General features: G+C 65.3%; 1 protein-coding gene across 16 annotated transcripts in view; it reads right to left on the reverse strand.

The window, feature by feature from the left end:
• Window positions 1–25,207, reverse strand: part of MEGF6 (multiple EGF like domains 6) — an 88,736-nt gene that overhangs the window by 9,440 nt on the left and 54,089 nt on the right. For 13 of the 16 annotated variants that reach the window (XM_034671097.1, XM_034671096.1, XM_034671089.1 and 10 more), the window contains 14 exons: window positions 18,525–18,647; window positions 10,886–11,011; window positions 9,892–10,014; window positions 8,621–8,743; window positions 8,127–8,264; window positions 7,523–7,642; window positions 7,041–7,163; window positions 6,372–6,554; window positions 6,014–6,145; window positions 5,324–5,452; window positions 3,814–3,942; window positions 2,964–3,098; window positions 2,739–2,873; window positions 231–356 (listed from right to left, as the gene is read on the reverse strand). In XM_034671097.1, coding sequence (XP_034526988.1) covers window positions 231–356; window positions 2,739–2,873; window positions 2,964–3,098; window positions 3,814–3,942; window positions 5,324–5,452; window positions 6,014–6,145; window positions 6,372–6,554; window positions 7,041–7,163; window positions 7,523–7,642; window positions 8,127–8,264; window positions 8,621–8,743; window positions 9,892–10,014; window positions 10,886–11,011; window positions 18,525–18,647 — 1,845 coding nt within the window. Of the gene's footprint in view, window positions 1–230; window positions 357–2,738; window positions 2,874–2,963; window positions 3,099–3,813; window positions 3,943–5,323; window positions 5,453–6,013; window positions 6,146–6,371; window positions 6,555–7,040; window positions 7,164–7,522; window positions 7,643–8,126; window positions 8,265–8,620; window positions 8,744–9,891; window positions 10,015–10,885; window positions 11,012–18,524; window positions 18,648–23,961; window positions 24,172–25,207 lie in introns of those variants that run through there. The other 3 variants (XM_034671102.1, XM_034671091.1, XM_034671094.1) reach the window with 3 other exon arrangements.

The following is a 25,207-nucleotide window of genomic DNA, read 5'->3' on the forward strand; positions in this document are numbered from 1 at the left end:
CCAGCAGAGCGCCGCATCCAGAAGAGGAGCCTCTGCCCCAGGACGGGCGGTGGGCAGGCAGCCCAGGGAGCCCCCAGACCCAAGGGTGGTACGGCATGGGCTCTCAGCTGTTAAGGACAGGCCTGGGGTCTGCAGGCTGCAGGACCCCCAAACACGGTCCAGGGCTGGGACCACCCAGAGTTGTATAGCACGGGGCGGGGAGGGTATAGCAGGACACCACTGCCACTCACCTGCCCCACAGTCGTCCCCAGTCCTCCCTGGAGGGCACAGGCACTGCCCCGTGACCCGGTCACAGGGTGCTCCCCCACAGAAGCAGGAACCTGAGCAGTTCACACCGAATGTCCCCCCTGGGCACTCTGCAGGAAGGAACAAGACCGGTGGAGCTGCTCTCCTGCCCCAGCACAACTGCTGGGCACAGCCAGGGTCCCCCGGCGACCATGGGGGTCACAGGAGGAGGCAGAGCACCGAACACGCGCGCAGGGAGGGGCCTGCTCGGGCTGACCGTGCAAAGGGGAAAGGGGGTGCAGGACGGACTCTGTGGGTACCCTGCAGCACACCCTCCCCACTCAGCCAGGAAGCCCAGGATAAATCTGGCCCCTCAGTCTCAGATCCCCAAAGAGCATGGGATGGGGCGAGGTGGGGGTCTGCATACACCACTTTACCCCAGCTGCGACCCTCTCCCAGCAGAATGGGGGCTGCCACCGGAGCCAGGCACGTTAAGAGGGTGTGGAGGCCCCTGAGTCCTGGGTCCCCCTCCTCCTCTGCCCAGCAGAGGGTCAGCAAGACCCCGGGGAAGAGCAGAGACCAAGGAGAGAGAGCCTCCTGAGAAGGACTGGCCCAGGTGCTCTGTGCCCCAGTAGGGCTGCAGCGAAGCCCATGGGTGTCAGGAGCCTCGAGCCTCCCTGCGGGGACAGGTGGAGCCCCCAGCGCTGGAAGCCCCTGACCAGCCTGGGCACGGCCTCCCCCACACCCCACCTGCCCCAGCAGGCAGGCCGGCCGTAACCCTGGGCAGTCCTGCAGCTGCTCCCCGAGGACTGCAAGGAAAGCTCGCACAGGCCCAGGAAGGCGGGCGCAGCCCCCAGAGGGAGCGGCTGTGATCAGAGCTCAAGGGATCAAAACAGCCCTGGGGGAGCGGGGAGAACAGGCGGGTCCCAGGGGAAGAGTGTCAGCGGGATGGGACGGGTGGAGTCCCAGCCCTGGGGCCTTCGCAGCCAGGCAGGTGAGGGAGCTCAAGGAGCTTGGGGACAGAGAACACAGCCTGGTGAACCATGTCGCGGGGGCCCATCGCCTGCGGGCACCCGCCCACCTCCCAGCAGGCGCAGGCACGTCCGCAGGACTGGAGACCCGCGCACACAGGCTTCCGCACTGCGGGAACCAGGGAGTGGGAGGCCCCACGGCAGCACTGAAGCAGCCCTGGGGGCCGCGGGGAGCCGGGCAGACAGGCATTTGGGGTAGTAAATCTTTCCAGACTCAACAACAGTGGGGAGCCCGTCATTCCTATAAACTCTGTGTAGCATTTCCTGCGGTGCACCCTTAGGGCACAGGAGACGGTCAGAGAGAAGGGGAAAACAGGAGAAGGCAAAGCGGCGGGGAAGGGCGGCCGGGAGCCCTCCACTAACAAGCCACCACGGAGGGTGGCGGGTGGCGGGCGGCATGGACGCTTCTCCGGAGAGAGCGCCCGGCCGCCGCGGCAAGCGAATGCAGCTGTGTGGCCCTGCTCGTGAGCACCAGTGCTCAGCTGAGTGTCCGCAGGGGCACGGGGGAAGCCGAGAGAAGTCAGGGGTCCGGGTGGGGAGCTCGTAGGGACAGGAGAGCAGCAGCTAAAGGACACCAGACACCACGGAGACCCTTGGGGTGCACGCCAAGCTGGGGGGTCCAGGCTGGGTTCCCAGCACCCCACACGCACCCTTTCTGGACCCCTGGGACCCAAGAGCCCTGCACAGGGTCACCACTCTGGAGGGACGTGGCCTGGCTGCAGAGGGAGACACTGACCCTTCAGCTCAGGCTGGGTCCCCAGGGCCCCCTCCCTGCTCCTCAGAGGGGACAGGCCATGGCTAGGGGGAGGTGGAGCCAGCCAGCCCCCCAGGCATGCTCACACCAGTCACCCGGCAGGCCTGGTGGTCCCCATGCCCCTGGGGCCGACAGGTGCAGATGGCTGTGCTGCCCGTGCCACAGGTGGTCCCCAGCTGCCCACACCCTGTGAGTGGGGTCGGGGCCGCCCCCGGACTCAGGCTGTCTGTGGTGTGTCAACACGGGCCCGGGGCCTCCAGCCGGGCCCCCCGCTCTGCCCCCATTCCCTCCAGCCCCAGGCGAGGGCAGCCGTGCAGACGGCCTTTGCCACACGCCAGGCCGCACCTCCAGCCCAAGGCTGCACTCCGAGCAGCCGCCCAGGTCCTGCAGACTCAGACCCAGCGGACGGAGTGCCAGCCCCCCGAATCCCAGCACCCTGAGCATGCTCTAGCTAAGAAGTGGCGGGGGGGAACAACGTTGGAGGACGTGACCCCTTCCCTGGGCCAGGCCCCGGGCACAGAGACTCACTCCTGCCCTAGCAGCCCTGACCAGGACACGGGGACAGGCAGACCAGTGCAGGGTCACCACTGTGCAACCAGGGTAGGCCAGGCTGCACGGCCAACTCAGCCCCCCGGAGCTGTACAGCACTTCAGGGGTCCGGTGCCCAGCGTGAGCCAGAGGACCCACACCCCACCCGACCCTGGGCATCGCTGGGGCCAGCCACTGACCTTGGTCACAGTCCTTCCCCTGGTAGCCGGCAGGACACAGCTTGCCACACTGGCCGCTGACGGGGTCACAGGATATGCCCTGAGGGCAGGAACACACCTGTAGGCATCCAGGCCCAAAGAAGCCCGGCACACACTCTGCAGGGGGTGAGAAGAGAGAGAAGAGAGGGGCCTGCAGGGTCAGCCAGCCTGGGGCCCTCCCCGACTCCCCACCACCCCTGCACTCACCGTCCTGACACCGCTCGCCCCGGAAGCCCGCCTTGCAGGAGCAGCTGCCATCCCTCCGGTCACAGGACAGCGTGTTCCGCTGCTCACACTGGCACTCCTCCGAGCAGCCGGGCCCGAAGACCCACGGCGGACAGGCTGCACCCACAGAACCAAGAGGGGGGCCTGCCTACCTGTGTGCACCAGCCCCTCCTGGGTCCCAGGGTCTCCAGCCCCCCAGGAGCCGCTCAGAGAGGCACGGCCCGCCCCAGCCACTGGGACCACTGTGCCTATTTCATAGATGAGAAACAGGGTCTCAGCGAAGTCCAGGCATTGGCCCCGGGTCACGCCACCTCCCAGCCAGGAGACTCTCGGAATCCCAATCTCCCTTTAAATAATCCTTCCGGCAAAGTCCCGTACAGAGCTCCCAGATGAAGTCTGCTCATCATCCCCCACCTGTTCCCCACCAGCCCGCCAGCAAGGGGTGACCCCACTGGGGACTCAGGACTCACACTTGCTGCCGGGAAACTCCAAAAGCCAAGGTGAGCCCCGTGCCCCAGAAGATTCCAAGGGTGGCCTGCCTTTGCCCACACTGCCGCCGTCCCGTTAGCCCAGTTGTGGGGCTAGGAGGCGTCAGAAGGCTGGGGACCACCCCCCTCCCAGACACCCTGAAGGCCAGCACAGACCGGAGGACACAGCTCTGGGCCCCTGGGGTGGAGCCCACATGCCAGCGGAGGGACCTCGCTGAGCCCCGCGTCCTCTGCAGAACAGTCACTCCCAAGCCTGAGTGTGGGCAGCAAGGCTCAGGAGCACTCGGCCCTACTGTGAGGCACCCCCACCCCCTGGACACAGGCCACCAGGGCAGAGGACTCACCCAGGTGGCAGAAGCGGCCGTAGAGCCCCGGGTCACAGAGGCAGGCCCCATAGAGGCGGTGGCACCGGCCACGGTTGGCACAGTGGCACTTCTTGTGACATTGCTTGCCGTAGAAGCCCTTGGGGCAGCCTGTGGGATGCGAGGTCCCTTAAGTGCCCACCTGGACACGTCCCCACACCCGTGGAGGTGCTCCAAGGGTCCCCTGTGCCCAGCATAGGAGCTAGGAGTGGTCCAGGCCACCAGGGCAGGGCCAGAGGCTTTGGAGCCACCAGCAGCCTGAGGACTCTGCATCCCAGACAGGGAGGGGTCCGGGGGCAGACAAGGGCACCACGAGGACAGGGCAGACACAAGATGAGCCATGGATATGGCCATCTGCCCCGGCTGGCCTGTCTCCCCAGCGTCTGTGGTCTGGAGAATGGCCCGGGGCACAAAGCCAAGCACATTCTTCAGCATACACGTGGGAGATGCACAAAGACCTCACCCCGGTCTCCTGTGTCTGACCCCCATCTACCACATCCTGACTTCCCATCCCTCGGTGGTCACCTAGCCCAACCTCTGGCTTTCAGAGAACAAAGGGCACACAGCCCCAGCCAGCCAGCATCCCAGGACCAAGCTCAGGGGGCCCCGGGGCTAGGAGAGGGCATCTGGATTTCCCTGCCAAAGTGCCTCCCTCAGGCTCGCTCCTGCCCCAGTCCTGCCTCCTGAAGGCCTGCAGGGAGCGGAACAGTCACCCCGAAATATGGCCACGCCTAAATCCCCAGGATCTACAGGTGAGACTCCTGGGTTATCCTAATCCATGAGCGTCCTTAAAAGAGAAAGGAGAGAAAAACCGGACATGGGAAGGCTGACCAAGAGGCTGGAGGGGCACAGCTTCTAGCCCACGGCTGGTTTCAAAGGGAAGGGCAGGGACGCGGACGAGCCGCAAAGTCCGACCAGCGGGAGGAGGAGGACAGCCCTGCGAGGTTGCCGCCCCGAAGCCCTGGGACGGGTTCCAGGGACTGAAACTACCCCTTATTAAGACAAGAAATTCTCGACACATTAGCTACATCTCCAGCAAAAGAGGCAGAATTTCAAAGGTCTGCAGACTTAAAGGTAAAGCCTCAGTCGCCTGGGGAAATTTATCTAAGGCCACCCTCAAATTCAAAAAATGTAGACACTCCCCAGTTCGAAAGGACAGCAATGTGTCCCGTGCAGCCATAGGCCCAGACAAATCCCACCCAGCCACCAAAGAGCTCTACTTGAATGCTTCCAGGAACGGGGAGCTCACTACCTTACAGGGGAACCCATTGCAAAGGTGCTGTTCTGCCAAGTCTTCAGCACGTGCTCCCGTGGGTTCCCAGGAAAAGCAAACAGTGGAAAAGCTACGCTGCTCTCACCACGTCGTTGCTTTCCCCCTCCCCACCCCGCAGAAGGCAGGCGGCCAGGAGAAGCCAGCAGGCCCGCTGAACAGTCGCGTCCTATCGCCTCCACCCCAGGGACACTCCAGAGCCCCAGGAGGGGCTGCACCCACCGTCCTCACAGCGGGCTCCACCGACGCCAGGGGGGCAGCGGCAGGCGCCCGTCGCGGGGTCGCAGGTCCCGCCATTCTGGCAGCCGCAGGAGAGGCTGCAGTTCTTTCCGAAGGTGTCTGGAGGGCAAGCTGCAGGCAGGGACGGTGAAGCGCGAGGGTCACCCACCTGCAGGACTCTGGGCCCAGCAGCCCCTCTAGGCATGCTGAGCAACCCTCCCGGTATGTGAGCCACCATTCAGAAGCAACGGACCAGAGGCACTCGTGCCCCTGGCCCTGCCCCAGCACGCAGCAGACATCACTAATCGATCACCGTGTCCTCGCCCTCTGAACTCCAGCACAGCCAGCTTCTCGGCAGGGCTTTCAGCACATAGAGCCCCGGACACCGACCAGCACCGTGTGCCTGGCCCAGGGTCACCGGACAGGGCTGGGAGGGCAGGTCTCAAAAGTACTCCAGCTACCGACCTGCCGGTGGCCTGGGTCATGGCTGCTCTCACCCAGGACGTGGACATGACTGTTCGCCCACCAGCTACTCTTCGTCAGACCCCCTCCACTGCCTTAGTTGCTGGCCTGCTTGCCGTGGACCATCCAAGAGGGGCAGATGCCAGGCACTGCCAGGCCCCGGGACCCCCTGCCAGGGTGGCCGCTTGCAGGTCCCCGGGGCTCACACAACCCCCAGCCTTGTGTCCTCACTCTCATTGCAGATGAGGCCGGTCCAGCCCTCGGGGCAGTCGCAGCCATCCAGGCCCGGGAGGCAGTTCCCCCCATTCCTACAGTCGTCACACGTGAGGCTGCAGTCCTGGCCGAAGGAGGCGTCCAGGCAGACTGGGGCAGACCAGCGGGGGGGGGGGGACGTCAGGGCCTGACGTCCAGCCAGGCTCAGCCCCACACATGCTGTGCAAGCCCAGCACCATCTCTGAGCCTTGGTCAAACAAAACCACTACCAGGCTCTTCCTCAAGCCCAAGACCAGCGGTGGGCAGCGGCCGGGCTGAGCGGGCGTGGGCCGTGGTGCCTGAGAGCAGAAGCCCCACGGCTGGGCCCACCTCTCACCAAACTTCTCCATCAGTGTGTGCTCGCCCCGGGCCTCGGCGGCCGCCTCCTCCTCCTCCTCCTGGACCCCAACATAGTCGTCTTGGAAGAGGTGAGGCAGTTCGTCCAGGAGCACCGCGACGTGCGGGAGGGGCCGTGCAAAGGGCAGCTGGCCGTCCAGGTCCACCTCGGGGATCTCCAGGGCTGGGTGGGGGCACAAAGGCCCCTTAGCCCCTGCCACCCACCGTCCTCCTTGGTCCTGGATCCTCCTGCCCCTTGGTGCCCAGTGCCCAGATGCAGCCCAGGGCCTGAGCCCCTCCCCAGGGCTCCTACCCACAGCCCCTGCTGCACCCCTCCTCAGGGTGGTGGCAAGGGGGCATCCCAGCTGCACTCCTGACCAAGCATGGAAGGGGGAGGCGGGGGCGGGGGCTCTCTTCCCCTTGGACGCTGTCCCCCATCCCTTGCGTCACCTGGGCAGTGCAGGAGCTGGACCACCCAGGACCCCCGGGCAGCACCCTGCCCTGGAGGATGCCCCGTCTGACGAGCCCCTCCCCCGCTGCTGCCCGGGGCCTGGCCCAGAGCAGGAGGCGGGACTGAAGTGGGTCCATGCAGCCAGGGAGGGGAGTACGGGGGCACCAGGAGCAGGTGCCTGAGAAGGCGGGGTCCCCGCAGGGAGAGGCAGAGACTCACGGGCACAGCCCCTGCGGTCCTCGTCCAGCCGGAAGCCAGCCTCGCAGGAGCACTGGAAGGAGCCCGCCAGGTTGGTGCAGTGGTGCTCACAGCCGCCACGGCCAGAGGCACATTCATCCACGTCTGCAGGCAGACCCGGGGCTGGTGGGGCCTATTCCCTGGGGGTCGGGGACGCGGGGCCCTCCCACCCCGTCTATGCCCACTGGACTGAGGCCACGGCCAGAGCTGCTGAGGCAGGCCCGCTCCACAGCCATCCTCCTGTGTCCAGCGTCAGAGCGACAGTGGACGCCAGCCCGGGGGAGGCCAGGTGGGAGCAGCCAGGGGCACAGGCCCAGCCCGTGAGCGAGACATCGCTAGTGGGGGGCACAGGGAGGTCGCGCGGCTCTGCGGGCAGCAGGTGCTCAAGCAAGGCCCTGGGGCGGAGCACAGCGAGGGGCCACCCCCAGCGGCCCCACAGCGGCTCCCCGCTCACCACCACTCACCCTCACACCCGCAGCCGTCGGTGCTGAGCCGGTAGCCGGCATAGCAGCCACACTCGTACCCGCCGGGGCTGTTGGTGCAGGCCTGCTGGCAGCACGGGGAGGCTGCACAGTCGTCCACGTCTGCGGGGCACACACCAGGGCCACTGGTTCCTGCCTGCATGCATGCCCACCAACACACGTGCCCCGCACGTGCTCACACACGTCCACGCAGCACCCTGGCCCCGCAGACACACACACAGGACATGCGCCGCGGCCCCAGGGCCGCCCTGCCCGCTGTGGGGGCCGGACGGGGGGCTGCAGGATGGTGGGGATTCCATCTTGCAGCAGGGTCCCCCCTGAAGAGAACCTTTACACCTCTCAGGGTTCCAGGTGCTACTCCCAGCAATCGGGGCATTGACCCAAGTGACTGAGCCGGGTGGGGGCGCCCGCTGGGGCTGACGGGGTGCGGGTGCCGAGTGCTCAGCAGGACTCACACTCGGCCCAGCCCCCGGCCCAGGGCAGAGCGAGCAGGATGGGGAGCACAGGAGGGAGCTGCCGAGTCAGGGCATCAAGCAGACACACAGACGGGGGGGTGGGGGGCAGCGTGCAGGGAACCGCTGCGCACCGATGCACGTCTTCTGGTCCTCGTCCAGCTCATAACCATGGGGGCAGGTGCAGAGCGGCCCCGCACTGGTGTGGCTGCAGCCATGCGAGCAGCCCCCATTGTTTGCCTCGCAGCTGTTCACAATCTCCATCTCGATACCTGTGACGAGACCCGCCAGTAGGGACGTGGGATGTGGTCCTGGTGACCCCCTCCCATGGTACCCCCTGACCCCGGCAGCCAGCCTGCAGCCCCCAGGCCCATCTTACTGGGAAACAGGCTATACCCAGCTCCTGGGCTGGGTGGGCTCTGGAATGTTCTGCCCCTCCTGCCCCCCTCCCCACGCCACCCCGGGCCCACCTCAGCCCCCACACCCAGCACTGCCCCTGGCTGACAGGACAGCTCTACCCCTTGGCCAGGCCACAGCACGCCAGTGCCCGTGGGATCTGGGGAACTGCGTCGCTGCTCCCAGGTCTCTCCACACTCCAGGGTCCAGGGCCCGCCCGCTGTCCACTCACGGTAGCACTGCCGGCCGTCAGCACCCAGCTCGTAGCCGGCGTGGCACAGGCAGGTGAAGGACCCCCGGGTGTTGAGGCAGCCATGGGCACACTGGGCCTGCCCTGTGGCACATTCATCCACATCTGCACGGGAGAGATCGAGGCGGAGGGTTCTGGACTGCTGGCCTGGGAGGTGCGGCCCCAGGGTGGGGCTCAGTGTGGAGGGGTCCCACTGGGGGTCAGGGCTCAGACACAGGGCTCCCTCCCCAGGTCGTGTTCCAAGGCTCTGTGACAGGCAGCCCACCAGAGCGTCCACGTTCCCATCAACAGCACCCGGGGGAGAACCACGCTCCCTGTGAGGGCGAGGAGGGCACAGGTCTGGGCCAGCAGCACTGGGCAACGGGGTCCGTCTCTAAACCCACCTGCCTTGGCTGTGCTGCCCGCCCCATCACCAAGCCCAGTCTCGGGCCGCCACAGGGGCCTTTCCATGGCCTGCCTCTAGGGGCCTGTGGACACCGGGGGCCATCGTCAGCCTCCCCACCCACAGCACTGGCCATGAGGGCCCAGATCTTGGGGTCTGATCCCCAACATTGCTTGGGTCACACCCCCTGAGATTCCTTGGGATGAAGCTGGCCCTCGGCCCGCTTCCTGCGGAGCCCTCCACAGCAGCAGGGCAAGGGCGCCTCACACCCTCCTTCCTGGTGTCCGTGCCGTGGGGCCCGTACCCAGCAGCACCGCCTCTCAGACCCCCACCTAGGACGCCTGGGGAAACGGCCACCGCCTGCCCTGGATGCAGCCCGAGGGCGACGGGGGGACATGCAAGACCCCTCCCCAGAGCTGCATGTACAGGGAGGAGGGGGCCGCCCAAATTCCTGGGATGGGTAATAAACACCGTAGGCTGCGCGGCCTGCACCCCCGAAGCCAAGGATGAAGGGGCGTGTTCTAGAAAGTGGCGCCCAGCTGGGATCTGGGAAGATTCTAAGTGCACGTGTTAACAAACCCATAGAAACATCCAGAAGCCGGCTGCAGAGACGGCCGTGGCGCTCCCGGGATTCTCCCTTCCTTGTCTCCGCGGCCTCTTCTGTTTCCCTGACGACCACATACTTACTACTAAGCTAACACAACAACTACTGAAAACCCAACCTGAGCCCGCCAGCTTCTGCTGAAATGAGACTCACGCTCCTCGAATGTGTCCCTGTCCCCCGCCCAAGGTCGGGCGCAGCAGCGGCTGGGCCCGGGTCCCCCCACAGCTGGCCCCAGGGTGGGGCTGGCGCACGGGGAGGGCACCTTACCTTCACAGGACCTGCGGTCGGACGCCAGCAGGAAGCCCGTGTGGCACTCACAGTGCGCGAGGCCGCGACGCACCTGGCATGTGTGCATGCAGCCGCCGTTCCGGTCTGCGCACGGGTTTCTCCCTGCGGTCACAGGCCCAGAAGGATGGAGCAAAGGGAAGGAGGGGGGCTCCAGCAGATCTGGGGTGTCCCAGGCCTCTCATGAGTCCCCCCCAGGCTCGGTGGGGGTCTCCCCTCCCCCAGATGTGGGAGCCCCCAAGACACCCTGAGAAGACAGGATGCCCGCCAGCTCCTCTAAGCCCTCTCCTACTCAGAGCCAAGCCGCCCTGCAGCCCCCCAGCCCTGCGACCCCATGGCACTCTGACCACCCTGCTCAGCCCCTCGGGCCCACCCTCACCCCTGGCCTGGGACCCACGAGGGCAGGTGTGGGGAGTACTCTCCGTATGTGCATCCCAGCACCCCGTCATTTCCACATCTTGGGGCCCCGAGCCTGCCCCACCATCTCCATCTGCAAAGCTCCTCCTTCCATGACAGGCAGCCCCGAGACCCCAGGGCAAGATGCCAGGTGGGGCCCAGCCACCCGATGGCTGGGCCTGGGTCCCACTTGCCCACACAAAGCCCAGGGCAGGCATTAGAACTGAGAACAACGCAGGATGCCCTTCCTTGTCATACCCCGCATGCCCCATCCCGGACTTCCTGCCCCCAACAGATGCGTGATCCCAGAGCACAGCCTAAGGGGCTTCCTTCCCCACACCCCCCGGGGGCTGGACGATACCCCCACCACCTCCGGGCAGCCAAGGGGCCCTGCCTCCCCCGAGCCCCACTTCCAGCCCCAGCGGCCAAGCAGGGAGGCGAGTCCAGCATCTGTCCCAGCAGCAGCCCTGGGCTCAGACTTTGGGGTCCGTGGGCGGGCCTGTGGGTCTGTGGAGTACGGGAGTCCTGGTGGGGGTCCCAGCCCCAGTGCCCCTCACCCGAGGGCTGGCAGCACACTCACGGACACAGCGCTTCCCATCCTCCTGGAGCTGGAACTCGGGGCGGCACTGGCAGCGGAGCTGGGTTGCCGTGAGCTGGACGCACTGGTGCTGGCAGCCGCCGTTGCCCACGGCACAGGAGTGTATGGCTGGGGACACAGACAGGAGCTGTGGACACAGCCCCTGAGGATGACCCAGCCGAGGGGCCTGCCTCCTGCAGAAACCTTCCAGGACCCTCTGTGGCCCTCTTCCTGTCCGTCTCTGTCCCAGAAGCAGGGACTTGGAGAGGGGACACTGTTCCTACAGTGCTCACAGGCCGGGCTTCGCTTCTCGGCCCATACACAGGGTACACAGACCACGATCCACTTCTGGGTCCTCGTCCCCAGGCTGCCTGAGGACCGGGTGTAGACAGGCACTCCAGAGCCACCCCACATCACCCAGCACGGAATGCAACACACGGGGGGCCCTGCTGAGAGCCAGCGCGTCCGGAGCCCAGAGGCCAAGCAGACTGGGAGGCTCCCGGAGGAGGCGGCAGGCCAGCTGTGGGCGGTGGGGGCCCAGACATTTCCACTCTCCTGTCGGGCCAAGCCAGCGTGGGCGTGGGGCTGCCAGGGAGGTCACCGTGGCCCAGAGGCCTGGCCTCCAGCTCCCGGTGGAGCAGGCCAGCTCCTGCTGACCCTCGGCGGTTTGTGTGGGAGCAGGAGCCGTAGGCCTGGCGGCACCGAGCGACAGCCACGGCATCCACACACGCTAGGCACATGGCCTCGGGGCTCTGAGGATGCTAGGACCATGCAGATGCCAGAAGCAGGGCCCTTCAAGCGAGGCAAGCATGTTCGCGAAATCCGAAACACCGCACTCGCGAGAGGACCCAGTGTCCTCACCTGAGGCACAGGGTTGGGGAGCCCCTGCCGAGGGTCCCAGCCCGAGGGGGGTGCGCCCAGGGAGGACACGAGGGTGGCAGCGACGGCTCTGTCTCCTGGCTGCACCTGCCACGTGCTCAGCAGAGCGGCAGAGACACGAGGCCTGGGCCCAACCACAGCCAGCCAGGCTGCCCCTGTCTGCTGTCCCCTCAGCCACGAACCCCCTTCCCCACCCAGCCACCCCGACTCTGCTTTGACCCCCAAGGCCCCGCCTGCCCCACCTGCCACGCTACGCTTCAGCCACCACCGTCACTCAGACGTTTCCGAGCAGGACCGGAGCCCCCCCCCGCCAGTCCTGGGGCTATTCGTGTTCATGACTCCAACTGCATCCCTGCTTGAGACTCGTAATGGGGACCAGAAGCCCCTCCTGACAGGGTGGGACGGGCACACAGAGAGCGGTCCTGGAGCCCAGGGCAGGGGGGCCAGCAGGACAGGCCCCACGGCCGCCAGGAGGACCCAGGGAGCTGTGGCAGGGCGGGCAAGGAGCCCCTCCTGCCAGAGCCCCCAGGTCAGGCCCAGGGACAATCAGGCACAGTGCCCGCGGCAGCAGGCAGGGGAGAAATCACCGGCGGGGGGGGGCAGGCAGAGGGAGCCTAGGCTCCCGTCTCCTGCCACTCGGCCGCACGGTCCTGAGGTCCCAGATGCTCCCCAGCTGTGTGCATGAGGGAGCCAAGCCCAGAGTCCTGTGCCACGGGTTCCGGAAAGCTCGGCGAGGCAGATTCTTCTCAGCACTGGGCTGTCAGCTCGGGGAGGGGCCGGCTTTGGCGTGGCCAGTGCCCAGAGCTGGTGGGGAAATTTCCAGGCCCCTCGGATCACTGCACAGTCCGGCCATGGAATCCACTTCCCAGCCTGGACGCTCCCGCAAATCAGGACCGCGCTCCGACCTGAGGCAAAGCTGAGAGCCCGGCAGGAAACGGGAGGTTCCGGGGTGAGTGCTCGTGTCCCTCCCAGAGTCACAGGCGAACCCCTAAAACTGAACCTCCGACATGACTGTGCTCAGAGACATGGCTTTCGTGGAGGAACCTAAAGTTATGTGAGGTCATAAAGGTGCGGCCCCGACCCGACAGAATTGGCGTCCTTGTAAGAAGAGACGCGAGATCTCTGTCTCTCTGTGTCTCTCTCTCCAGCACAGGAGGCCACAGGGAGAAGGGCCACCAGGAAGGGGCCCCCACCAGGAACCACTGGTGGGCACCATGATCTGGAATTTCCCGCCTCCAGAGCGGCGAGAAAGTAAATTTCTGCTCCTCAAGCCACCCTGTTGCGGTACTTGTTACAGGGGCCTGACCTAATACATCCTCCCCCCGGGTTTGCAAGTTCCAGGACCCGCGGCTTCTAGAACCCTCGCGGTCCCAGGAGCTGGACTGCAACCCCGCCTTCTGCCAGCAGGGGCCGCCACCACCCAGGAGCCTGGGGTGAGGAGTCCACTCACAAAGGCAACGGGCCCCCGAGCTAACACCCACATCCGTGGCCCCCCCCCCCAGGGGCTCTGCTTGTGCAGGCACAGGGGGCAGCCCTGAGACCTGGGCGCAGATTTGGAGCTGGAGGCCAGCGCCAGGTGCATCCAAGTGCCGCGGAGCTGGACGGCTGAGCTGGACGGCTGACTCGGAGCGGCTCTGCTGGCACGGCAAGGGGCTGTGCCCTGGCAGGCCCCCAGCGGGAGGGCAGGGCTGTCAGCAGCACGCCGAGCCCACCAGCCAAGCCCAGCCCCGTGGTTTCTGGGCGGGCTCGGGGGTGGCTCTGGTTCCCGCTGCCTTCACGGGGTTTGGTAATTACTGCCCTCGTACTGGCTTGGTTTTGAGGTCCCAAGAGCCTCCCGCCGCGTGTGGTCAAAGGCCACCCACACGGTCCTTCCTTCTAGAAAGCCCTCTGCTGGAGACAGGACCAGCATGGCAGGGCAGAAGGGGAAACTCACTTGGGCTCTGCCCGCCTCATCCCTCCGGGCACGGGTTGCCTACTCCTCTGCCTTGTGCGTGCTGACCTGCCCCCCCCTCCGGCTGGGGCCCCCTGCTGCAGGCGGCCAAGAGTAATTGCGGCTCTGCAAGTGGCCGCCCTCGCCCACGTGCCAGGGGCTGGACCAGCCTCATCACAGACCACACACCCACCAGCCACTACCGCTCCGAAGTCCCAGCCAGGGAGAGACAGCCACGAGGGGGGGCTCTAGGATCCAGGCTGTGCCCACCGCCTGCCCAGCACCACCCACCTCGGGGTAAAGCTAAGGCAGGAACCGCGGGCTCTGCTGTCGCCCCTGGGTGCGCACCCCGCTGCTGTTCACACAGCCCAGCCCCCCAGCCCCAACCCTCCCTGCCGCATGGCCCCATCTGCTCTTGCTTCCCCTCTGGGTGACCGCTGCCGTGGCTCCCCTGGACTGGACCGTGACCATCCCATCACCCCTGGGTGCTGGCAGTCTGCACTGCAGGGCTCCTGGGCTTGGGCAAAGCCACGAATTCCCAGGGGTGTCTCAGGGGTGGGGCTGCCCTTCCTGCCGCCGCATCCAGACTCATGGGCCCCTCGGGGCTGGGAAGGCACACGCCTTTCTTGCAGCTGCAGCCTGCTTCAGGATTTGGGGGGCACTAGAGAACATTCTCAGAATTGCACGTGCAGCTTCACAGGGAGGGGTCTGAAGACGAGCCGGAGAGCTCTACCTTCCCACCACCTGTGGCTTTGGTGCCAGCCCCAGAGGCTGCCAACAGGGCCTCCAGCAGGGCCAAGCAGCCTCCCCTCTGAGGGCTAGAAGGCCCTGTGCAGTCCCTTGCTGCCCCCTCACTGGCAGACCCCCCGGCCTGGTGGGGAAAGAGACTCCCCTGAGGCCCAGGGAAAGGCAGAGCTGGGGAGCCCCTCCTCCATGCTGTGGGCACCACAGGGCCCATGGGGCTCCCAGGAGAGGGAACCAGGGTAGGGGCTTCTAGCCATTGGTGAAGGGGGGTGGGGAGTGCATGCTGACACCAGAATCCTCCCCAAGGTCTGGTGTTGGGATGGGGAGAGTGAGGCAAGTCCAAAAGGCCATAGGGGCAGAGGCCGAGGGGAGGGGGAAGACGGATACCCCACCTCTGTCAAGTGGCCGGCCCAGGGCATCCAGGGATATCGTGCTCCCTCACAGAGACCCCCTGGCGTACCACTTGCCTAAGGGGACAGGGAGAAGCATCCAAGTCCAAGAACAGGATCCAGAAGGGACCTCGGGGCAGGTGTCCTGCTGGCTCAGAGAGCACGGCTGCACAGAGGAGGCGGGGAAACCAGCGCCAGATGCTCCAGCACCCAGCGGCGGGTGTCCGTGGGTTACAAGCTGGCGCTCTGCAAGGTGTCCCGGCAAAGCAAGAACATCACTTGACCAAGCACTCCCAGGCCTACTGCCCCAAGTTGGGAAAGGAAACCCAGCTCCGTGACCTGAGGGTGACAAGCCGGACAAATAACCCCGGGGCCTGCGCCTCCCACCTGAGTCTGAGGGACACCCGGGAAGGCTCCCTGGCAATGGAGTGCCCCACGATGCCGGGCTACTGCTGCTTCTCTGGGGCCCAGGCTAAGTGGGTGGTGCTTGGGGGGCCTCGGGCTAATAGCAAAATCCTTCTTGCAAATTCTCATTTTTAAGAATTGAAACCCTTTTGTGTTTTATTTCCACCAGATCTTCTGCAAAGGAGAGTTGGGGGAAAGCTGTGCATTTCCTGTCCTCTCCCTGCCTTGGAGGCAAGTTCCACAATTGTTTCAAGGCCCCACTTGTGTGTTTCAAGCCCCCCCCCCAAGTGTGCCTCCTTTGAGGACTTCCCGAAATCCCTCAGGGCCTCATGACCTGGCAACGTCCTGAGAGATCACAGCACACAGGAACAACGGTCAACTCCCCGGGACTCCTTCTCCACCCCCAACCTCCCAGCTGCTGGAGGGGAGCGGGTGCCTGGGGCCATTTCCTGCCAGCTGAAAAGTCCCAGGAGAGTGCACAGCACCCCTCCCCCAGAAGAGGATCCCAGCAGGCCCCAGGGGAGGGGTTCCAGAGCAGCTAGCAGCTGTACCCCAGCTGTGCAGCAGGCCTCACAGCTGCCAGGGGGGCGGGGGGAGGGGAGGATGGGGGTTCCTGTATTAACCCCTCCCATAAGTGTCTGCTGCAGCCCTCCTGTGGTCTGAGCGCAGAAGGTGCCCTGCCAATCTCGGACCAGGCCCAGCTCTTCCCTTGTCCTGTACCTGGGAGTCCTGGAGGAGAGGGGGCCAGGGCCCCACAGTTCCCGAGAACTGGCAGGAAGTCCAGCTCCACCCCACTCAGAGCCCTCGGAGGGTCCAGCAACACCCTCCACCAGGCCCCTACCTGGAAGCCCTCACCCGTGATGTGAGACGCGGGGCCACCCCTGCCTACACACCCAAGGCTGCCGGTGCGGCTGGACGGGTCCCTCAGCCACCAAAAGGGGTACATTAGTAAGATGGGCAGACACTTCCCTCTGCCTGGGAAGAAGCTCCCTGGAGAACCCTGTCCACTCCAGAAGTTTCTAGCAAAGCCCAAGTCCCTCCAGGAATGGCAGCTCCCAGTGGACCAAGCCTGACAAATCCGCCCCAATCCCAGACTCCCCTGGGGAACCCGGGCACCGGCCTGCACCCTGGCAAGCTGTCAGCTCCTAGGAATTTTTGGTACAAAGAAGCCACCAAAAATAGCCAGGTGTGTGCAGGTAAGCGGTGCACGGTGTAGATTTCCTGCTGGGAGTTATGATCAAAAAAGAGAAAGAGGGGCGCCTGGGTGGCACAGTGGTTAAGCATCTGCCTTCGGCTCAGGGCGTGATCCCGGTGTTGTGGGATCGAGCCCCACATCAGGCTCCTCCGCTATGAGCCTGCTTCTTCCTCTCCCACTCCCTCTGCTTGTGTTCCCTCTCTCGCTGGCTGTCTCTATCTCTGTCAAATAAATAAATAAAATCTTTAAAAAAAAAAAAAAAAAAAGAGAAAGAAAAGCCAAACACCAGCGTTGAGGAAACCACTTCCAGCGATGGGGAGCAGCCAGGAGGTGGGCAGTAGCACCGAGAGAGCCGGAGGCCACCTGGGGCCTGCCTGGGTGCATGGTGTTGGGGTGCCAGGCAGAGGGACCCTGAGGTCCCAGCAGCCTCCCGCCAGGCTGTGCAGACCACACCCAGAAGCCCCGGCAGCAGAAGCTGAAGAGACCTTCAAAATAAGCAAATGCCACAAATCACGACTTCTGGAGGCCAGAGCCCACGCAGGGAAGGCTCCTGGGAAGAGCTCCAGCATAGCAAGGGGATGGGCTGGGGGCAGGGCAAGGCTGAGGGGCGCCCCTCCGGAATGTCCCTCAGCCAACAGCTTAAGGCCACTCTTAGAGGCCACCACCTGTTCCCCTGTGGCCAGGAAGGCCGGCATTCATCCTGTCCGTTCCCCCCTCAGCAGTGGGCACTCCTGCCGTCCAACACTGCAGTGAAGGCCATCATCGGCCGACAGGGAGACCAGAGAGACGGGGGGAGGTGTGTCCCAGCCCCAGGCCCCGCACAGGGGAGCCGCGGCAGGGAGGGGGCAGAGGGCACCAGGCCCGGCCCAGCCCACCGTGGGCCAGCCCCCAGGGACCCCCCCTTTCTGGGATGTCCAGGGGGCCTGGGTGAACCAGCAGGCTCCCAGAAGCCCCCTCCGCAGCCCCCAGCAGACAGCAGCTGGGGGCCGCAACCCGTCAGATTTGTCTGGAAGCACATTACAACACTTCCCACATCTGTTTCCACTTCCCAGCCCTGAGAAGCCGTGGGGCAGCTGCCTCACGCCCTGAGCGGCGCCCGGACATGTGAGAGTGTGTGTGCCCGGAGGGCCCCCCAGGGCTGGCGGGCCGCCCTGCCACAGAGCAGCAAGCCGTGCAGGAATGAGGCCGCTCAGAGCCTGCCGGGCCCACTCCGTGTCTGCGGGGTGGAAACAAGGGGTGTCCTGCCCCCCAGAGAATGACCACCACACGGCCTCCTGGACACAGCAGCCCCGTGCCCTCAGCCCCTGCATCCAGAGCCAGCCAGGGGACCAGACCCTGGCCTGCAGACCCTTCACCCTCCACGCCCCAGCTCAGTGGGCACCTGGGGCTGTCCCTCTCTTCCTGGTGACCCTCTGTGCTTGCGGGGACAGCAGGCTGTGGCCAGGCCACCTCCATCAAGTCCCCACAGAAGAAAGGCCCTGCAGGGGAAGTAGGGGCCAGGGTCCCGCTTCTCAGCCACCTCTTCCCCACCTGCCACAGCCAGGCCCCAGCACTCCCCAAGGCTGGGTGGGGGCACCTGGGCCCAGGAACCCCAGCTCTGTGGGCCAAGAGTGGCCTCATGCTGGCCCTGCCCCTGCCCTCACCAGCCTCCCTGCCACCCAGCAAGCACCCAAGTCACCCCTGAGTTTGGTCCCCAGGCCTGGGACCCTGCTGACCCACCACCACAGCTTCTGAGAAGGCCCTACAGTACGGTGCCCCAGGGGCTCCTCCCCAAGTCAAGAGAGGCCCCCCAGGAACATGGCCTCAGTATCCCAGGGTCACAGGGCTCAGCCTCAGCATAGGGGAGCCAGGCCCTGGGGACCCAGTCTTTCCCTCACGTGCCTGAAGGCGCACTGCCCGTGACAGGCCGCCAGCCCCAAGGAGCTGCACACAGTCCGCAGGACGCAGCCACTGAGCAGACAGGCCCCCTAGTGTCTCCCAGTCCAGGAGCACAGGGAGCCCAGCCCCATCCCGGGGGGCACAGCCAGGAGCGTGGGGGCACCGCCGAGGCCAGGAGCCCAGGCAGGGGGCCAGACACCCCCAGGGCTGCCGGGTGCTTACCCAAGCAGGTCCTGCCGTCCGCATGGAGCTGGAATCCGGGCTTGCACTCGCAGAGGTAGGAGCCTGGTGTGTTCACACATCTGTGCTGGCAGCCACCGTTGTGCAACTGGCACTCATCCACGTCTGGACGGAGACACAGGGCCGAGGGTTACCCGTCAGTACCCACCTGGGCGGGCCCCAGGGACCCCAGCCAGGCCCCCTCCTTGAGGACATGGAACCCCACCCAGGTGCCCGAGCTCCAAGCTCCGAGCCCACACTTGCCAGAACAGAGTGGGGAGAAGGCAGGGCCCGTCCCTCACACCTGGCCAGCCTGCTCAGGCGGAAGAGCCACCACCCCGGGGGTGGCCAGAATGTGAGGCATGCTAGGGGTCAGACAGAACACAGGGAACAGTGGTCTGGACAATGCGGTGGCTGCAGAGGGCACTGGGCTGAGGCGGGAAAGGCCCCACTCCTCGTGCCTTTCAAGACTGAACTTGGAGCTCAAGCAATATTCCCAAGTCCAGATCCAGAAACACGCTCAGGACAGTGCCAGCCGTTTCTCTGGGACCCATGAGCCCAAAAGGAAAAACCAGTAACTCATGAGATGCCCTTGCCAGGCTTTGGCAGCAGGAGAGTAGCGTTGAACAATGTCCCCCCAGATTCACATCCATCCATAGCCTCGGGGTGTGGCCTTAAGATGCTGGTGTAATTAGTTATCCATGCTGGATAAGGGGGGCCCTAAAACCAGCGACTAGGGTCCTGATCGAGACACACAGGAGGGCAGAGGTTGGAATGAGGTGGCCACTGCCAAGGAACAAGGGGGGCCACGAGAGGCTGGAAGGACAGGAGAAGGAGGGGTCCTCCCCTGGAGGTTTCGGAGGGAGCTGCTGGAACCTTGATGTTGAACTTCCAGCCTCTGAAACAGCCCGAGAACAAACGTCTATGGTTGTATTTGTTTTGGTCCCGGGAAACTCGGGTGGTGTCGGCCTGGGTTCCCCGGGGGCCTCCCAACGCTAGGGGACAGAAGACCACCAGCAACATCCCCAGGACAGGACCTCGTGCAGGTCCCAGGCACTCTGCTTCCAGGCGAACACCTCCCAGCTGAGACCACCAACCACCAGGGCCAGACATTCGTGCCCACCAAGCCTCAGGCCCCAAGGAAAGTGGTGACCAGAGGAGGATGGGGCCAGCCCAGAGGCCCTGCAGAGCCACCCCAGGAGCCCAGCTGAGCACTGGAGAGGCGGGAAGGCCCTCCCCAGAGCTGGAGGCCCGTGGGCCTGCACCCCAAGAGAGCCACCTCCTCCTGCAGGAATGCAGAGGCACAGAGAAGTTGGGGGCTGCCCTCACCTCTCATCCCTCCCTCCAGACTTCCATCTACCAACCTGGGCCCCCAGGGAGGCTGGGCAACAACGGAGGTGGTAAAAACAGGCTGCTGACACACTAGCGTGTGAGCTAACGCGAGGAGGGACGCAAATCTCCGGGAAACACGGAGACCGAGGAAGGGAGCCACTGCAGACACAGGGGGGCCCCGGGGCACCAGGCACAGGGACGGAAGCCCAGGCCCGGGCCTCGGGCCAGTCCACACCCCTCAGACGCCAGCCTCACCAACGGAGCAGCCAGCTTCCCCAATCACAAAAGCAGGGAGACGGACACACGGACATCTACAAGCCATGACTCCACCCTCCAGTTCCTACCCGTGAAAATGCCCAGCTTCCATGCTCCCAAAGGAAAATGCCAGCCGTCTGAGCCCACTTGTGAAGGGTGCCAAAGGTGGGGCACAGACGAGGCTCCCCTGGGCCAGCGCCAGCCCACCAGCTTATGCTTCCCACACACTGGAACCACGCCACCAGGCCGCCCTCTGAGAATGGACCTGGCACCCCAGAAATGACACCAAACCAACTCCAGGAGGCCAGCTCTGCACACAGGCCAGGTTCACTCCAGGGAGACCCCCGGGGCCCTGCCAAGTGCCTCAGAAGACGGAAGACCCAGGGAGGCTCTCTTCTGCCTGTGGTAGCCTGGAGCTCTCTCAGAATGGAGCCAGGTGATTCTCGGGAAGAAGCCTGAAGACAGAGGTCAAAGGCCCCCAGCAGAGCCCCCAAAAGGGTGGGGACAGAGGGACCCAGGGCCCTCCTGCAGGACAGTCAGCAGGGAGGTGAGTGGATGGAAGGACGGGGCGGGCAGCACCCACCCACAGGGGCTCAGAGAGGAGGTAAAAATGAGACTGCAGGGGGCATAGCCCTGGGCACACAGTAGGTGCTCAGCGAAGCTTTGGGGAAGATGTGCCAGGTGTGTGCTGTCTGAGGAGGGTGGATGGCAGCCTCAGTGTCCAGACCAGCCCTGCCAGGCATCACTCCAGCCCGCTGCTGTGCTCCTGACGCTGGGTGCACAGGCGGGCAGAGACGCCGGCTTCTGGAAACCCCGCTCTCAGCCGGCAGCTCCACATTCACACTCGGCTCAGTCCAGAGCCCCAGAGGGGGGAGAGGCTGGCTCAGGTGGCTGTACACCCCTGAGCAGCTCAGACACCTGGCTGGGGGGCCAAGCCTGCCTGGAGGACCACATCCTCCAGCAGCTCCTGGGCAGGTCTGAGCAAGCTGTCCAGGATGGAAGGGGAGCCCCAGACAGCATCAGCCCCTTGGCCAGCCCAGCAGCCCCGTGGGCTGCAAGGACACCGAATGGACAGACAGTCTGGGAAGAAGCACTCGGGGGATTCTGGGGCAGGAGACTGCTGTCAGCCAGCAGGGCCCCTGCAGCTGGGCTGCCCCGACAGCTGGGGCCTCCCACCCACGTGACCAGTTCTTCAGGCCCCCCTGCTGCCTGCAAAGAACATTCAGATTCAAGTGTCCACATCAGTGGACAGAAATCCTGCTCCCTGCTACGATGCACAGGCCCACGTCTGCATGCCATCTCCCATGGCGCCCCTCTTGGCAGGGGCAGGCACACTGACTGCAGCCCCAAGCTCTCCCCTGGCCCCTGGAGCTGCCCTGCCTGGTGATCGGCAACCTGCCCCTGGCAGGGACAGGATCTTCGAGAGGTGGCCCGGCAGGTGCAATGACACTCAGCCACCGCTTCCAGCACCACCGCGTGCTATCAGCCTGTGTGGGGGTCTGGACACAGCAGGCAGCTCAAGGCTGAAGGACCTGAGGCCTCCCCCTTCACTCTCTGGGCAAGGGAAGGCTGCTGAAGGGCAGCGGGACATTTGGCCACCCGACCTCCTGCTGGAGCCCTTTCACAGAGGAGACCGACACTCAGGAAGCAAGCCAGGACCCAGCTCCCTAACCCTGCCTGCCCCACTCCCAAGGCAGCCATGTGGGGGCAGAACAGAGCTGTCCTCAGCCGACTCCAGCCACCTACAGCTGCTGACCCTGTGACTGTGGCTGTGGCCCCCTCTGTGACCTGAGAGCCTCAGGCTCAGTGATCTTCAAGGAGAGTGGGATCAGCTGAATAACAGTCCTCCAAAGGGTCGCATCCTAATCCCTGGAGCCTTACGAGCAAAAGGGCCATTGCAGGTGGGCTTGTGTTAAGGACCCCGAGGTGGGCCCTGTGTCATCACAGGGTCCTTAAAGGAGGGGGAAGGAGGTCAGGGAGAAAGAGATGGGAAGACACAGGGCCTCTGGCCAGCCCGGCCTCCTGACTCCCCCAGTGAGGTCCACTGTGCTCTCGGGCTGGATGCCTCCCCGGGGCCTGTCCTGCAGGCCTGCTCTCTCTGGCCGTGCCTGCTTGCCCACACGCGGTGCTTCCTGGCATGGGACCAGTGCCCTGAGACACCCCAAACAGCAGGGCCCCAACTGAGCATTGACACCTTAGGCCCTGGAACTACAGAGAAAATATCACTCTCCCAGACAGCACAGAAGGGGGTCTGGATGCTCCCCACGGCCCGTGTCTCCCATGCTGACCCAGTGGGGGCAGGGATGATAGCCTGGTGCAAACCCCCTCTGCCCTCTCCAGCCTGAGGCCCAGCCACCACACGTCTGGTGCAGGTCATGCCTGCACGGGGAGGAGCTGGGAGCCCAGGAGCAGCGGGTCTGGAGCCGAGCTATTTGAAGGAACAGCCAGGCCAGGGGCCCTCGGGAGCGTGTGGTGCTGCCCTCAGCTGAGCTGTGTGGCTCGGGACTTCAGCGGCCTGGTGATGGGAACTGCCTCTCACCCTGGCACACGGTGACTGACACATCACCGTGGCGACAGTGGGCTGGCTCCCCAGCTCCTGCCTAGGGCAGCCTACCGCAATGCTGCAGGGAGCCCACGGACACTCCACCAGCTCCCGGGCCAGGGGCTCATGCGGGGTCGAATAAGCTGCCCCTCCAGAGACCCCCTAATCAGCCCATGCTTCCACGAAAATCTGAGCTCTCTGGGACGCTGCCAGGAAGCCCAGTCACGTAGTCACCAAGTTCAGAATCCTGCTCTCCCCCAAACATGCCACAGGGTCCTCATGCCCAGAGATGGCACCCCATCAACCACAGGCCCTCATCCTTTCCTCTCCACGCAGGCCCCAGAGCAGGGCCAGGGCTTCCCCAAAGCCCAGCCCCACGCAGCCCCAGCCTCTGGAGGCTATACAGCCTCAGACACTTACTGCCACCAGTGTGGCGACAGCACTGGCCTGGCCTTGGCTGAGCCACCAAGCAGGAGGGCTGACCACGCCCTGGGGACCCAGCCTGAGACCCAGCTGGCCGAGGGACAAAGCCAGGGACTGCCGCCATCAGGGGCCTGCCGCTCAGTGCTCCGTGTGCCCTTTGGCATGGCCCAGGGGACAGCAGAGCAGGGCCAATACCTCCAAGAAGACCAGGTGCCTGACACAGAGCCACATTTAGGGGCCAGGGACGGCCTGGAGGGGAGCGCCCTGTCCCTGCTGTGACCCCGGTGCGGACTCCCCCGGCCCCCACCTCTGCCTCCCATTTCTGAGGATGACCGGCCCCAAGCTCTAAGGAGCTACCGAGGGGAGGCTGGCCCAGCGTGCGTACCGCTAAAGTGCAGGGAGAGACAGGATGGACACAGACAAGGGTGTATCTGCTTTCCATGACCTGCTGGGGACCTCCCGGCTCACCCTGCAGCCCACTGGGCTGACCACACCCCCAAAGCTTGGGGACTCTGGAAGGGCAGACTTTATACCCCTCCCCCCCCCCCCCCCCCCGGAGCTGCCCGTGCCTGGGAAATGCCCTCCCCACCCCGTGCCACAGGCAAATGCAAGGGGCTGTTCTCTTCCCTCTGGTCAAGAGACCGTTCAGCTGTCAGCAGACCCCGCGGCCTGGCCAGAGAGGGGACGGAAGGTCCGATGACTCAGGGAGGAAGGGCCCTGTCCCAGAGGAAGCAGCCGCCAGCGGCACGGCACCCGCCCTGCTCCCTCCAGCCTCCGCGCTGTCAGCCAGCCGCCTGGGCGCTAGCTTCAAAAAGAGGTGCAAAGGGAGCCCACGGCAGAGCGGGGCGCCGGCCCCCCACCCCCGCGCAGAGCCCGCCCAGCGCCCACCTGGCCTCCGGTCACCGGCGATCACGGAGTAGCCGGCCTGGCCCAGGTGGCACGGGTAGCAGCCCCTCCAGAGGTAGCGGTAGTGCGTGCCCGCGACGCACGCCAGGCCCCCCAGGAGCCCGAGGCACCAGAGCGCCGCCAGTCCCCCGCGGCCACGGGACGCTCCCATGGCCCGTCAGCCAGCGGCTCGCACCCCAGCGGCCCCGCCGCGCTCTGAGCCCAGCGCCCCGNCCCCCGCCCCTCCCCCGCAGGCCGCCCTGGTCCCCCAGTGCACCACCCCGTGCCCCGTGCTTTCCAGCGCGCGCCCTGGCACCCGGACACAGACCCGCGCGCACGCACACAGGCACCCCTCGGGCAGACACACAGCGACACGTGCACAAACAGACCCACGTGTGCAAATACGCACGTGACACACACGAGACCCTGCACGGACATGTGCAGGCACATACACGCATGCCGAACACATACGTTCCTAGCACCCCCACGGAAGACCCCCACGCAATAAAGAAGCCACCCTGGTAAAGCTGCTCAGGGCTTTGGAAAGACAATCGTGGGGTTGGGTTCTGCCAAGCGTCAGGTGGATGGGGGGCCAGGCCCCTTGAGTCCAACCCACTGAAGTGGAAACCCCCAGGGCTAAAGACACCTGCAGCCCCCAAGCCCGGTGTCCAGCTCCCTGCACTATTGTGTCCTCCACTGGACAGGGGCTGGCACCTAGAGGGAGTCTGGGCAAGGGGATCCCCGCACCCCTGCAGCAGGTGGGCAAGGATCAGAGCAAAAATGGACACCCGAGCAAGGGCAGCAAGCCCCGGTGTCAGGCTCCATTAGCCCTGGAGGCACATCCAGCTCCTGGCCCCTGAACCCCGACTTTGCTCAAGGGCACAGCCTGAGGCTCTAGCTTTGTCCGGAGTGGGCAGCATCATAAGAACCTATGCACAGAGGCCTCATGAGCATTTGCCCTGCAGCCCCATGCAGACCCCCGGAGGTCTCACCCCTGGGACCCTGCCTAGGCCAGCCCTCCACCTCCAGGTCAATACTGGGACCAAGGCTCACCTGTGGGCAGGGTCCCGGGGGGCAACGTCAAGCCCGTGGGAGAGAGGCACCACCTCACCTTGCCCAGTCCTGCCTGCAGTGCAGAGGCCAGCCCATCCCATTGGCCCCTTGCCTGGCAGGCACCCAGCAGGGCAGAAACCAGCCTGCCTGGGGCCTGCCTGCCTGTCAGCCACGGCCTCCTGGGTGAGCCTGTCCT

The sequence above is a fragment of the Ailuropoda melanoleuca genome, chromosome 11 (genome assembly GCF_002007445.2).
Source record: "Ailuropoda melanoleuca isolate Jingjing chromosome 11, ASM200744v2, whole genome shotgun sequence".
Classification (NCBI taxonomy): Eukaryota; Metazoa; Chordata; class Mammalia; order Carnivora; family Ursidae; genus Ailuropoda; species Ailuropoda melanoleuca.